The sequence below is a fragment of the Centruroides sculpturatus genome, unplaced genomic scaffold (assembly GCF_000671375.1).
Source record: "Centruroides sculpturatus isolate CEXI.00-Female unplaced genomic scaffold, Cexi_2.0 scaffold896, whole genome shotgun sequence".
Taxonomy (NCBI): Eukaryota; Metazoa; Arthropoda; class Arachnida; order Scorpiones; family Buthidae; genus Centruroides; species Centruroides sculpturatus.
In genome coordinates this window covers 344,310-359,419 of record NW_019385166.1, presented here as the reverse complement: position 1 = coordinate 359,419, position 15,110 = coordinate 344,310, and the positions used below count along the sequence as shown (strand labels likewise).

At 28.8% G+C, this 15,110-nt stretch overlaps 1 protein-coding gene across 1 annotated transcript; it reads left to right on the top strand.

The window, feature by feature from the left end:
• The first annotated feature begins 7,166 nt into the window (after positions 1-7,166).
• LOC111635667 (visual pigment-like receptor peropsin) lies at positions 7,167-14,156 on the top strand. The gene is made up of 8 exons (XM_023380692.1): positions 7,167-7,198; positions 8,596-8,738; positions 9,208-9,393; positions 10,555-10,662; positions 10,731-10,934; positions 11,009-11,157; positions 13,687-13,884; positions 14,001-14,156. Exons 2-8 carry the CDS (start codon positions 8,651-8,653, stop codon positions 14,154-14,156), a joined length of 1,089 nt encoding a protein of 362 aa, XP_023236460.1. The 5' UTR covers positions 7,167-7,198; positions 8,596-8,650.
• The last annotated feature ends 954 nt before the right edge of the window (positions 14,157-15,110 follow it).

The window sequence follows — 15,110 nt, the reverse complement described above, 5'->3', positions numbered from 1 at the left end:
TTTTAATTCAAACATTTCCCTAAACGTAGTTACATAGAAGATCAGCATGACTCTGATGTTATCAGGAAAAGTATAATTTGCAGGAGCAAGACACTACTAATTTCAGATCGGGAACATAAGTCTATATTTTAAATTAAATAAATTAAAAATTGCCCGGCAGGTGACAATAAATAATCATCACTCGTTATATATTTAATTCGGTACAGAATCATGACACAGCAAACAGTTCTTTTTATACAGAGTCTTATAATTACTATAGCCTACTATTAAAAATATCAATTTAATTTATTGAGTAGGGAGCCCAGTCTTACTCTCAGTAATGAGGAAGTGCTGTATTTAAGGGTAACAAAAGGCTTACGTCAGCACAAATTGCCTAACATTCAATGGGCTTGCGTGTTAAGACATGGATTGTGTCTGGTGAACATCTGGAAACATCGAAAGTGATTTACACGAAACCATGAGACTTGCATGAAAACACGAAGGAAGTGATAAAAACTTTATTGTTTATTTTACTTGTATTCAGGTTATTTCTTTCCTTCAATTTTTCAAGAACAAAATAAATTGAACATGAGGAATAATCGACAAGAATCAATTCATTTATAAAAACCTTTATGTACATTTTAAACAAGATTTATATGAATTCCATGTTGTACGAGTCACTTAGATTTTACAAATACGTAAGCCGTTCACAGCCCAGCACACGTATTTGTAAAATCTAAGTGACTCGTACAACACGGAATTCATATAAAACGGAATTATTAACAGTGTTATAGGGGAGTCAACTGTAAATAGAAATCCTATCTTCAAAATTTATTACAGTGTACATTTAAATATGAATTTCTATCTTTACATTTATAAGTACAAATTATTTGTAATGGAAAAATTACATTGACTAAAAGAGGAGACTTTATATTTCTGTTGTTAAGCTGTATACCATAGCTGGGCACTATGGATCTTCTATAAGTCCATAGTGTTCAGTGAATGAATCACTGAACATTGGTAGATTCGAGCCTCACTAATGGGTTGTCTATGTGGAGTTTCCACATAGACAACCCATTGGTGAGGCTCGAATCTATTAGCCTCGAATCTATGTGGAGTTTCCACATAGACAATTCATTGCTGAGGCTCTACACTAAATGCAGCCCAGTTTTAGAAAATGGACATAAGTATAATACACCTAAATATGTTATTCAATATTTAAAATTGTTCTTTGAAATAAAACTAAAAATGAATAATTTCACAAAATAAGATTTAAAGAAAAATAAAGCGAATTTATTTGCGTGGAGATCTGTACTTTGTCAACAATAGGAATTCCATACTCGGTTTGTTCAGGTGGCAACATGGCAGACAGTAATTAACAATAACTAGTTGTTCGTATTAAAATATTTTTATAATTTTTAGAATTTAAGGACGTACATATAAATTAAATACAGTCGAACCACCCAAAGGCGAATATTTTTTTACGTTTTCGTTGTTTGGAGGTTTACTGTATGTTTTTCGTTACGAACGTTCTATTTAATAATTATAATACAATGAAATTGTTCCCACACTATTTATTCTGACATAATGAATATCCGATACGACTGGAACAAGAGGGTCTTCAGGCCTCTCGTGCGAATTAATTATTAAAGGAATTAAAAAGAAAAGAACATTGTATAGTCCTCTTACTTCCTTGGAGGTTAAATTAAGATTTTAGTTTTAAAAATCACGGAAAAATCCACCTTAATTTGACATTTATTTCTCTAGTATCCTGAATAAATGGAGAGTAATCGAATTTAAATGCAAACAGTTTATAAAGTAGCACACACGGAAGTAGTCAAGTGAACAAACATTTTACATTCGTCTTTAACAAATAATGGCAGAATAATTTTTCTATTTTACAGAAGTTTTTTAAGCAATTTCGATCAAGCAAGCAAGGTATTTAAAAAAATATTCTTCCACGATACACTTCCTGTTGTAATTTAATTGCTTGACTTCACAATGTTTTAATATTTTTTACATTCCCATTTTAATTTACGAGGTAATTTAATATAAATAGAGATTAACAGTAATAGTAATTATTCACGAACACTTCCCCAGTCCTTTCAATTGAAAACAATTAACACGAGTGGAAAAGTTAAATCCCTAATTAAAAGTTTACATAATAAAATATTATTTGTAAATATAGGTTCATCACACATTTGCCTTCTTTGGGTTACAATTTGAAAAATTTGTACACAACTTCTTGCTGTCGTCCGTCCGTCTGTCTGTCATTCCGTAATCTCGAGAACGAAGTTAGATAGATAAAATCGAGACTACTTTTGGAAACTCTTAGGGCAAAGTTCACCGATTAACTGTATAGGGTCCTCTGATTTATACCGAACGTCAAGTACTTTTAATTCAAACATTTTCCTAAACGTAGTTACATAGAAGATCAGCATGACTCTGATGTTATCAGGAAAAGTATAATTTGCAGGAGCAAGACACTACTAATTTCAGATCGGGAACATAAGTCTATATTTTAAATTAAATAAATTAAAAATTGCCCGGCAGGTGACAATAAATAATCATCACTCGTTATATATTTAATTCGGTACAGAATCATGACACAGCAAACAGTTCTTTTTATACAGAGTCTTATAATTACTATAGCCTACTATTAAAAATATCAATTTAATTTATTGAGTAGGGAGCCCAGTCTTACTCTCAGTAATGAGGAAGTGCTGTATTTAAGGGTAACAAAAGGCTTACGTCAGCACAAATTGCCTAACATTCAATGGGCTTGCGTGTTAAGACATGGATTGTGTCTGGTGAACATCTGGAAACATCGAAAGTGATTTACACGAAACCATGAGACTTGCATGAAAACACGAAGGAAGTGATAAAAACTTTATTGTTTATTTTACCTAAAAATAAACAATAAAGTTTTGGCAAGTTGAAAGGCAAGCGAGACAATATGTAGGACTGAGAGCGAAGTTGTTTGCACTGAATGAAGACAATAAAATTAAAAGAAAAATGTTAAAAGCCGCAAAGACAAGTGTTGTTAAAAATACAACCATTAACGATTATAGAAAGTGTTTGTTTAAAACAACAGAACAATGCAAAACACCTAATTTAACATACACGAAATTTGGACTTAGAAATGAATAAAAATAAACTTTGATGTAAAAATAAAAAGCAATACTTATTGAATAAAGGAACTGAAGATCTTACTTTGTTATTTCTTATAAATTAAATTAAAGAGAAATTTTGAGAGAAGGAAGCAAAGTTGAAAATTTAATGAAACTCTAAAAATAAAGTCTGAAAAATTAATTTCAGTCCATTAAAAGTCATTAGAGAATCTGGAATTAATATCTAAATTTTAAAAAATTTATCAGAATCTTTTCAAAAGGTTTATTTGATAAGATGCAGATAAGACAACTGGTTCAAAAACTACCCTCAAAATGATTACTTAATTTTAAAAATAAACATTAAAAAGCTTTAAAGTTTATATAAATAATTTATTATAAAGGTAGCTTTATATTTAAATATTTTTTAGTGAGGAAGTATTGATATTAAGAACTACCAGAAAACAAGCGATAAATTTTAAAATGTGTTTAGGCTGGAATATTGTTGTTAGTACTGTATATAAAGAATTGATTAGAAATTTAATAATGAATCATATAAACGATTGGCGTAATCTCCGATGAAATGTTCTGCTAAATTAGTTGTAAGAGGTACAAAAACATGCTTTAATAACATCACTGTTAGCAGGAATATGCAATCAATACTTAAGTACAGCTTTAACACATAAAACTATTTAATTTAAAAAATATTCAACAGATGGCGCAACATGTCCGTTAGTAATCTCAACCGTGGGTGAGTCAGGTATAGTGCTACCCCTATGTAGTGGCAAATAAAAATGGGAAATTTTTTAAGTATTTTCCCACGCGTTTTTGTTTGAATCTGGCAACACTTAACACATTGAGTGGGGTTAAAAAATTTGAGTGAATAAAAGGTTCCATTCCGCCAATAATAATTCATGTTACACGAGTAAGAATTTTTTCATCAGCGCTTCGAATGTTCTTTCGCCATAGAAGACTGGACACACCTAAATTTTATTTATATTCTTTATAATTATTTAAATTTAATATATATAACACAACACAAGAGAAAGGAAACAATAGAAAGAACAGAAGAAATAAAGGAAAACAATAAATATATCAATAACAGAACGTGTAAAACAATTTGTGTGTGATTTGCCACCACAAAACTCGTTATCAATCGAATTAAATATTATAAATTAAGTTATAATATTATATAATGTTTATTTAATTACAATTAACAACTGAAATAGACATAAATTTAGCAGAAAAACTTATGGTGAATTATTTAGTGTTGGATTGAGTTAAGGTAGGAAAATTTAATTAGTGAAATTATACTGAATTTTTTACCATAAAACAACTTATAAGTGTGGGAATAAAATTACCTGATTATCGATTTGTACTACAGTCGACCCCCCTGTAACACTGTTAATTATTCCGTTTTATATAAATTCCATGTTGTACGAGTCACTTAGATTTTACAAATACGTGAGTCATTCACAGCCCAGCACACGTATTTGTAAAATCTAAGTGACTCGTACAACGTGGAATTCATATAAAACGGAATAATCAACAGTGTTATAGGGGAGTCGACTGTACTATACTTATTTATCAGATATTGTGTAAATACTAAAATAAACATAACTTACTATTTTGTAAATAAGTAAAATAACACAAATGGAAGTTCCACACTTAAATTTTTTTTGTTTTAAATTGTAACTTTAAACGTGAATTTACCGAACACTGTAAAAATTTCTTATTTTTCTTGTTTAATTTGTGTTTATTTCGAATGTTAATTGTAAATAAATAAACATTAAAAGCCTGTAATTTAATTTCCTGTATTTAATATAAACACAGGAAATTAAATTACATGGTTTAATGTTTAATATTTAATATTATTAATAATCGTCAATATATATAATAAAGGTAAGTGTACAATGTGCGTACCGCTAAAACTTAAAAACGAGTTCCGGTACGATCAAGGGAGTTATATTGTGTGGTAGCCCTCTATCTCCCAACCCTGAAGAAGGTTCCCGTTTTTACCTGAAGGGCGTACTGCTGAAGATATAAGGACTAGAAGGTTCGTTCTCTAGAAATTTCTAGAACAGTCCAGAACATACGAGAGTATTCCAGAGCATTTCACAACATTCCAGAATGTTCCGGGATGTTCTGGATCGTTCGGGAACATTCCGGAACATCCCAGATCATTGTGGAACATTCCAGAACATCCTCGAATGTTGTGGAATGTTCTGAAACATTGTGGACCATTCCAAGTTTTTTTTGTATGGGTGGGACTATTCATTGGTGGGTTATATAAAGCAAGATCCGTCGCGGATTGGTATGTCAGTTTCAACTAATCCATATATATATAGTCGAGACAAGTTGATAATAATAATAATAATAATAAGCGCAGAGCCCAAACGGTTAGGAGTTGAAAGTTGAAATTTGGTACACAGGGTACGTCACGAGAACACACACTAAGAAGGAATTTTTCGAAATTCCCTCCACGGGAGAGAGGGACAGGATTAAGGCTTCCCATGAACAACTCAACTTCTATTTTTCTATATTAGAAACGTTTTTTTTGCGTTTTTGATAACGTTTTAATAAGGTACGTCACGAGAATGTACAGTACACTAAGAAGGGATTTTTCGAAATTTCCCACGCGGAAAGAAATTGTTAACACTTGGGAAAGTGTTAATAATGGAAGTGGTTAAGTAACAATTGATGTGTTAAGAGGAAGCGACGTGCAAGTTTTACAGGAGCAGATGCGGTTTTTTGCGTTTTTGCGGGAAATCGAACACATTTTTAGACCTATGTAAAAATTCTCTAATTAGGCTGGAAATGGGAGATCTAATTCTTGCATTCTGTGAAAACGGGTAAGATTGGCTATAATGTAATTTTAATCTTAATCTTAAATGTTTTCGAATAGTCGAAAATGTTTTGGAATAGTCGAGAACCGTTATGTGTGAGTAGTGGAGATGGCTTTCGGAGACGTATGAGCACATGCTTCAGTTGATTTTTCATAAGTAAAAGTGTACGAATAACAGAAAAAAGTAGAAAGTGAAAAGTGAAGTGTAAAAATTAAAAATTAAAAAATAAGCAATGCCAAAGCGTAAGAAAGAATTTTTACGGTCTCGAATCATATCTCAAAGGCAAAAGATGGCGCGGAGACGGAAACACATCGAATCAGAGAAAGATTATGTAGAAGAAAAAAACAGTCTTTTATATATATATATATAACTATATTACATATAAACGTACGAACAAATAAAAACCCAGCGAAGCGGATACTTGCAGCTAGTGTATTATGATAACGAGTTCTATCGTCGAAAACAGTAGGAAAAAAACACATAAATTTCTTTATACATTCTGTTATTGATATATTTATTGTTTTCCTTTATTTCTTCTGTTCTTCCTATTGTTTTTTTTTTCTTTTTGTTTTATAGTGTGTTATATATATTAAATTAAAAATTCAGGAGTGTATATTAAGTCTTCCACTGCAACAAGAACGTTAAATGCGCCAGCTGATTAAAAATTTTTACTTACGTAACGTGAATTATTATTGGTGAAACTCGAACAGGAAATGTGAGAACACTTATTAGTAAATTTACTATTGTATAATTTTTTATCTTTAAAATGTTAATTAATTAAAATACTTTTTAATGAAAGGAAGATAACGAATTTAATTCAAAACTCCATTCGTAAATAAATTAAATTAGTCCTTTATTACACAAATATGTTGTAAATATTAATTTATAAACCGAAACGAAAATTAGATTCTGCAGAAAATGGAATGCGAATTTGCCTTACCGCATCTCTGATTATATAGGATATTTAGTTATTAATTAATGTAATTAATTAACAGTTTCTTCGAATTTTCCACTCGTGCTTCCATTTAGATTATAAAGAATATTATCCTTTCTGGTAGTTATTATGTATTTTATAACGTTCTCCTACCTACACAACCCGGAAGTTAAGCCAATCAGTCAGAAATAATCCCAATCAGAATCTAAAAGGATGCTGAAAAAAGACCTGATAAGACTTGCTTTCGGGTGATTTTAAAAATGCTTTCAATGCATCCATTCGAAGGACACCAGACGTGTATGTGATATCTACGTCGTACATCACGTAGTTAAGTAAGTAGCAGACAGTATAATTAATATATTCATAATAACATAATCATTTTAATATAGTTTACATCTAAATTCGTACCACTATGCCATCAACATCCTTTGCACCACTATTGGAGGTATTAATTCTCGTAAAACAGTGGTTCTCAACTGGGGGTACATGTACCCCTAGGGGTACGAGCATAAATCGAAGGGGTACATCTAACTTTCGTTATAAAATTTGCTGTAAATTGTTACCACTTCTTGTGTTATTATTTCATAAGTATATTATATATAGATAGCTGAAATGTATTTATTTATACCACTGGTCTAGTTAGTTAGTTAGAGTTTTTTTTATGGCACTCAGTTATAAGGGCTGTATACATCTAACACAGTAATTATAAAATTTACATACAAAAATGTAGGGGGTACTTGAGAAACAACTAATGGGCTAATAGGGTACATCAACAAAAAAGGTTGAGAACCACTATCGTAAGAGATTGGGGTCTTCGGAACAACACACCGGAAGTAGGGCAGTGTGCCTCTCAAGTGTGACTCGAAACTTTTGCACTTTCAAAACAAGATTAGGATTGTCGCTACGATACTTTAAAAGCCAATAGTAGTTCATGCTTCTCTGTGGTGGCACTACAAACGATTTTGGGGTAATTAAAATACAATCGAACTAAACTGTAATCATTCACATTACCTGTATGTATGTCTATCTGAGTGCATAACTTTTTAAGTCATTAAATACGCACATTAGCCCAAATTTTCATCTCCACAAACATGGTCAAGTTAACGTGCCTATAATAACTTGCCACGATAATCATTAACATATCATACATTTATCAATATCGTTATATAACTTGATTTATCGAGAATTTGTGAATAATCATAAATGCTAGTTAATCCTTGGTTAATTATATTCATTAGTTGAGTTCAATAATTTAATTTTGAACGTAATTTTATTCGTAAAATCAATATATTTTTAATTATTTTATAAGTTTTTCATAAATCTATTACTGTATATAATGCCAAAAAAGGATAAATGATAAATTAAGAATAATAATAGATAGATTTTACGTGTCAGATAAAGATAAGAACGTCTAAGATTACTACTTTATAATATTTTTTAATGGCAATAAATATTAAAAATTTCCTATTCCTTCTGGAATTTATCATTTGAATTAAATTTGATATTAAATCTGTCGTAAAAATCGAAAATGATCGATAAAAATAAAGAAATATATCGGTTTTAATGCTGTAAAACTTCACTTAATAAAATTAATTATATAAAAAAATATATTAATAATAATAAAATTGTTCACTTATCTAATAATCAACGACAGTAATAAAAATTAAATTTTTAAATCCACATTTTTTTCCTTGATAATTGCTGTAATTGACGCTGTTACAATCAACAGATGTCACACGAGATGTCAACTGCATCCTGCGCCTGTAAAGCAAGCTTTCTGGAGAATGGACGAGTTTCGAGGAAAAGCGCGCATTCAGGAGCACGTCGTTCCCATTTCTAACACCTTCGTAGCCGCGTATTTAATTACAATAGGTAAGTTAATTGTTAAATAAATAGAAAATAATTAAATGCCATGTTATATTTTAAATTACTATATGAATTTTTAAGTATATATTATCTTAGAGATACAATCGATAAAAATAAACAAATGTATCCAATATATCCTTTTTAATTAGTTTTATAAATAAAACTATATAAATACGAATTTAATTTATATTATATGTCTATATTTATATATAGAGATATTTTTTAAAAGATTTTTTAACATTAAAATGTCGAATATAATCCTATTTATCGAACTGGATGACATATATAATTAACGTTAAATATAATAAAATATTTCTTAAAATTTTTTTATGTTATTTATCTTTTACACGTTCTCTTATTTAACAATTTTACAAAGTTTAAAGTTGAAAATTGAATTAAATTGAGAATAAAATCAATTTCGCTCTTTATATATTTATATATCCGCATATAATCTAGTTGTGTTTAATATTTTCAGTTGGAGTTGCTCTTATCTCAAATGTTATTCTTCTGATGGTATTGAAAAGGAAAAGAAAATTACGCTCTTTTCATTGGTGTGCAGCTGCCCTTTCCATCTCTGATGTACTCTTCAACATTCTTCTTCATCCTATGTCCATTGCTACTTCTCTTGGTTTCGATCCCTCTATAATCTTCAATTATTACGGTATTTTAAAATTTAAGAATTATTTTTTTAAATAAATATAAACTTAATTAAAATTATCTATTTTATTTTTAGTTAATTTACTCGATTTTCCCAATTTCCACGTTATAACAGTTTCAACCAATCAGCGTTAAGACAGTCATATCTGTAACCAATCATATTCAAAAATATTTCGAAATCTTAGAAAAATGTATCTTTATAAATTGAATATCTTCATAAATGACTTAATTTTTAATTTTTACGTCTACTTTCATCCATTTTTATTCTGTTTAATATTCGTTAATAGGATATTGATTTGTGTAATTGCTAAGGATTACACATTCTTACTATCGGAATTAAGAGCGAATCACTTAAATAAAATTCCATTTACATTTAAAATGTATTTATCTTCCGAAAAAAGGATTGCAACATTTGAAGATAGTAAAATTTAAAGTCAACTTTTTACTTTTTATAAAAGGATTTTAAATTAATTTATTTTATCATTTATATTTCACATCTTAATACTTTTCATCATTGATTCTTAATGTCGAGTGAATTGCAAAATTTTTTTTTATTGAAAACTTTATCAATTAAATTACTTTTTCTTGTAGTTTTTATAATGTGTTTACGTATAAATTAATAAAATATTTTATTAATTTTTAAAAGTTTTATTAGTAGATAAAACATTTCTCTTTGTGTTTGAGCTTTAGATTAACATAAAAAATTTAGATCAAAGACTAGAATAACTTAATTTATTTAATTTCTAGTGTATTTTTTAATATTTTAAATCACTAAATTAATATCAAGGTTATTTTCATTGCGAAAATCTATTTCTTTAAGTAATTGTTCTAGAGGTATTGATGTGTATTTCACTGCGTGGGCTGTGGTATGTTGAAATTTTAATCTTCTTCTGCAGGCAAAATCTATATTTAGAATTATTTCCCTATATTTTATCTATACACTTGTACAGTAATGTATACTACACATATCTTAAAGCATACTAAAATGACAGTATACACAAAGAGAGTTTTTATTCACAGACAATTACGAGTATAAATTTCAAAATACAGCTCTAGTTCCTCACTGTTCTGGTGCTTCAATGTTAGTTATTGTTAAATTACACCTGTAAAAAGAACGTTATTATTATTAAATCACAGAAGAATTCAAATTTATTTCATTTTTTAGGATGCATATATTTTGGCTTCGTAGCTTTAACGTTAGGATGCTACAACATGGCTATACACGCTTTACTGGCAATTATCCGTTACGTCAATATATGCCACCCCGAAAAAGGTAAACATACCGTGTTAATTTACGCGAAAATTATAACAAACCTTCCTATTGTTTTCATTTCGTTTCAGTTTACTGGTTTAGAAAGAGGACAATGCTTTATATATTAATAACCGCTGCTGTATACTCCCTTTTATGGTCATCTGGACCATTTTTTGGTGTGGGAAAGTACGAAACGTTCGAAGTTGGCTGCACAATTGCATTCGATGATAACTCAATACCGGGTAGAATATTCATCACTTGTGCTTTTATTTTTGTATTTTTTCTACCCTTAAGTAAGTAAACATCCACTAAATTTTTACACCTTATTACGTAGATTTAATTAATATATATATATTTTTTAATTTAGTAGTTATAATTACTTCTTATGGAAAAATAACAATTCAAGTGAAACGTCTGAGGAAAAAATTACTTTGTGTTGGCAATCTATCGATTGGAAAATATAGGAAAACTCAAGTACCTCTGAAAGTGACTTCTCCTCAACTTAAGATGATAAAAGTAAGATTTTTATCTAAGAAAAATAACATCTTTATCAGCACTTTAAATTAAACATACCAGTCGACCCCCCTATAACACTGTTGATCATTCCGTTTTATATGAATTCCATGTTGTACGAGTCACTTAGATTTTACAAATACGTGTGCTAAACTGTGAACGGCTCACGTATTAGTAAAATCTAAGTGACTCGTACAACATGGAATTCATATAAAACGGAATAATCAAGTGTTATAGGGGGGTCGTCTTGTATATAAGTAATTATAATCTCATTAAATTCTTTAATTCGTCTAAATCTTTTCATCAGAATTTTATAATTAAATTATCAAATTTGATACCTCAGTAAATTTATATAATTGTTTATTTATTTCATATTTTACAATTAATTTTAAGCTATAATTGGTATGTATGTATGTACTGTTCGTGGTTATTTTAAAAATATATATAAAATAGCATTTTGACATTTAGCATAAAATTACTTAAAAATACACTCGAAATTTTTTATAAATAATTACTTCACAATCGAATCTCATCATTGTTACGTAATAATTAAAAAATTTCGATCAATTTCGTATTAATTGATTTATTGGTTAATTTTAAATTTAAATTCGCCAATCACGTTTCAGCATTTAACAACTCAGAGAAATGAAAATTATAAAATTTACGTCTATAATTAATTATACAAATTTTAGAGATAATTTAACTATTTTAAAGCTTCTGTTCTTCATTTAATCAAAAAAATTTTAGCATTTTTTATGCCTATTTCATGAAGAAATCGGTAAAGTTTAATCAATAAGTTTATTTTTGGCTATAAGAAATCAAAAACCACACAAATTTTACAAAATTTAATGTATTTTAAGCAAGATAATTGCATATTTTTCGAGACTTTTCAAGGTTAAAAAATTCGATTTAAACTTTACATTAGCATTTAAATGAGTGTTAAATACTTATTATTTAGACAGAAAATACGCAAATAGATAAAATTTAATAAAGATTTTAATGATATTGTTAAAATTTACCTAATTTAAATGTCTAAATAGAAATTACTATACAATACACGCTGATTTCTAATACGTGCCCTTTTCTTTACGCGATTTGCATTGATTATCCATTGTTCTTGATTGTTTAAACAATGTTTTAAAGTTAACAATTATTGTTCCTGGCTTCTTACTTTATTCTAATTATCTCCGTTAAACAAATTTACATAATTAATTAATTTTTTAATTGATAAACACAAAAGAAATGTCAATTTTCATATTTTAAGAAGGTCGATTGTAAGAAATATAATATATATTTTTAATATGTTCTTTTACAGAAATTGTTCCTTACATAATTACTTTTTCTACATTTAAATTTTTATTTTTTAACGTTATTCAACTTGAATTTCTATTTTTTTTCTTGATTCTCTCACGTTTCATAAATTAATACAATCAAAAACAATTCATACTTCCATTAATCTCAGATACAATAAAAGATATAAACTTCGTATTAAGACAGAACATTTCTCGCTACTTTAACTACAAAAATATATTTTTTGAAAAGAAAAATGGTAAATTTTACGATATTTAACATTCATCTTCACAGCTTTTATCTTCACTTCTTGACTCAATTAATAAAGATATTTGATGGAAAATCTTGCCATGTATCTTTGGAATACAACACAATACAGTAGAGAGTCGTTTATCCGAATCAATTGGGAACTGGAATTGTTCAGATAACTTATTTTTCGGATAACCGATTGTGTACGAAAAAATATATTAACCTACCCCGTGTTGAAATTTTTCTCCATTGCGTGTCGCTTCTCGTTGAATTTTGGTCGATGTTAAGCCTAACGTAAACTTTCTAAAATAATAATCGTGGCTATTGTATTGTATTGTATTGTTAAAAATGATTTCTTTATGTTTTACAAACGAAATAAATACATTGAAAAATATAAAAACAAATAAAAATTATACTTGAGGCCGACTGGAATTCTTTCGGATAACCGACGTTTCGGATAACCGACTTTCGGATAAACGACGCTCTACTGTACTAGTGTTTACTAAGCCAGAATAGTAAATGTTAACTCCACCGATTTACATCAATAAAAACCCTTCAACCTCCTATTGACACAAAAGAAGTAGGAATTACATTCCTATTTAACAGTTATTTATCAGAGCAAAAGCTAATACTATATTATAAAATTGCAATACAGTATGTTACTTACAGTACTTTACTCGTCTCTATATAGGTCTGTATTGTAGTACACGCATATATCAGATGCATCTAGGCAAGTATCCAACACTGAAGTACCTCGCAAATTGTATTATTCGATATAAAAAAAACTTCAATGAAAGTAATATAAAGTATTTAGGGTAAGGCCATATTTTTAATTCGCCAGGATTCTCAATTCTCGCTGTTGTAACCTGATGTAGTGATGTAAACTTGTTATAAATCAACTTAGAAGACATCATGACACGAAAGCATAATATTGAACTAATAAAGCTCTAAAATATATTTACTATTTATTAACATCTTGTAATCTATTTTCAGTTAACTGCTATAATTGCTGGATGCTTCATCATCGCTTGGAGCCCCTATGCCATAGTTTGTTTGTGGCAATCTTATATTGATCACTCCTTATCTCGTATATATATCATTGTAGCTGCTTTATTCTGCAAGAGTGCCACAGCTTACAATCCTTTTATATACATGTTCATGTCGAAAAGTATACAGAAAGAAACGTCAAAGGTAAGTTTCTACCCCCACTTTCTCCACAATTTTCAAATAACTTTTTACCAGTTAAAGCAAATGAAAATATAAAAGCATATAGATGAAGTTTTTCAGTGAAAGTTACTTTTTTACAGATGTTTTATGGGTTTATCAAAACGTGCTACCACCACGAAAGTGCTGTCAATGCATCCAAAAGCAGCAGGAAATCATCATATGTTAGAACATCGCTTAAATCTTCTTGGATTTATTCAAAGTCATCACGATATTCTCAGCAAACCTCACACGTATAAAACTCTACTATAAAAAGCAATACTATTACTACTAACAAGGGTAACGATTACATCATAAAGTATCTTGTATACTGCATCACACAACAAATTATCATGAATCTAAATAAAATACGATTACGTAAAACTAAATATTGTAAATTTACTGAAAAAAAATATAAATTAGTTCATAAAATCTAATAATTATTATTTATATTTAAAAATATTTAATAATTATTTCATATGTTACGTTTCATCTGACTATCCACAAAAATTTTCTTAAGAATTTTTGGCCACGTCCTGAAGGATTTACGTAGAACTTTAGGAAAGTCTACATTCTCGGTGGATCCTCATGAGTATCAAATATTATTACTTATAATCGCATTTAATATATATTACAGAATATAATAACCAAGTTATGAAGCCATACATTACAAAGCTATAGAAATACTCTTTATTGTAGTCTATTCAATAGTTTGAAATAAAATAAATATTTTAAAGAAAATACACTAGAAATATTTTATATTAATATAAATCGTGTAATATTAGTTTAAGCAATAATTTTACAACACTGTTTACGACTTTAATATCGTAATTTTTTTCTTAATGAAATTTAAACATTGATTCTTTAAAATTACATGGCATGAATTAATCTTGTATTTTTCCTAAAACGTCGTATTTTCTTTCTTTAGTTCTACAAACTACTACCTTTTTTTCCTACAAGCACCTCATAAAACGTCCTCTTAGTTCTCCTCTGACCATACAAACTCCCTCTTTCTTTTTACAGAAACTATATAAATCGTCCTCTTATTCCTCCTCTAACCATACAAACTACTTGTTTTTCCTACCAGCATCTCATAAATTGTCCTCTTACCTTTCTCACCATACACAATACTTTCTTGTTTCTACAAAAACTGCATAAATCATCCTCTTAGTTCTCATCTAACCATACAAACTACCTCTTTGTTTCTACAAAAA

What these genes read in the sequence shown, in the direction of transcription:
- LOC111635667 (XM_023380692.1), top strand. Translation starts at nt 8,651, where the DNA reads ATGGACGAGTTTCGAGGAAAAGCGCGCATTCAGGAGCACGTCGTTCCC. An exon ending in CGCGTATTTAATTACAATAG is followed by an intron (nt 8,739 to 9,207) that starts GTAAGTTAATTG and finishes TAATATTTTCAG; the next exon opens with TTGGAGTTGCTCTTATCTCA. An exon ending in TATAATCTTCAATTATTACG is followed by an intron (nt 9,394 to 10,554) that starts GTATTTTAAAAT and finishes TTCATTTTTTAG; the next exon opens with GATGCATATATTTTGGCTTC.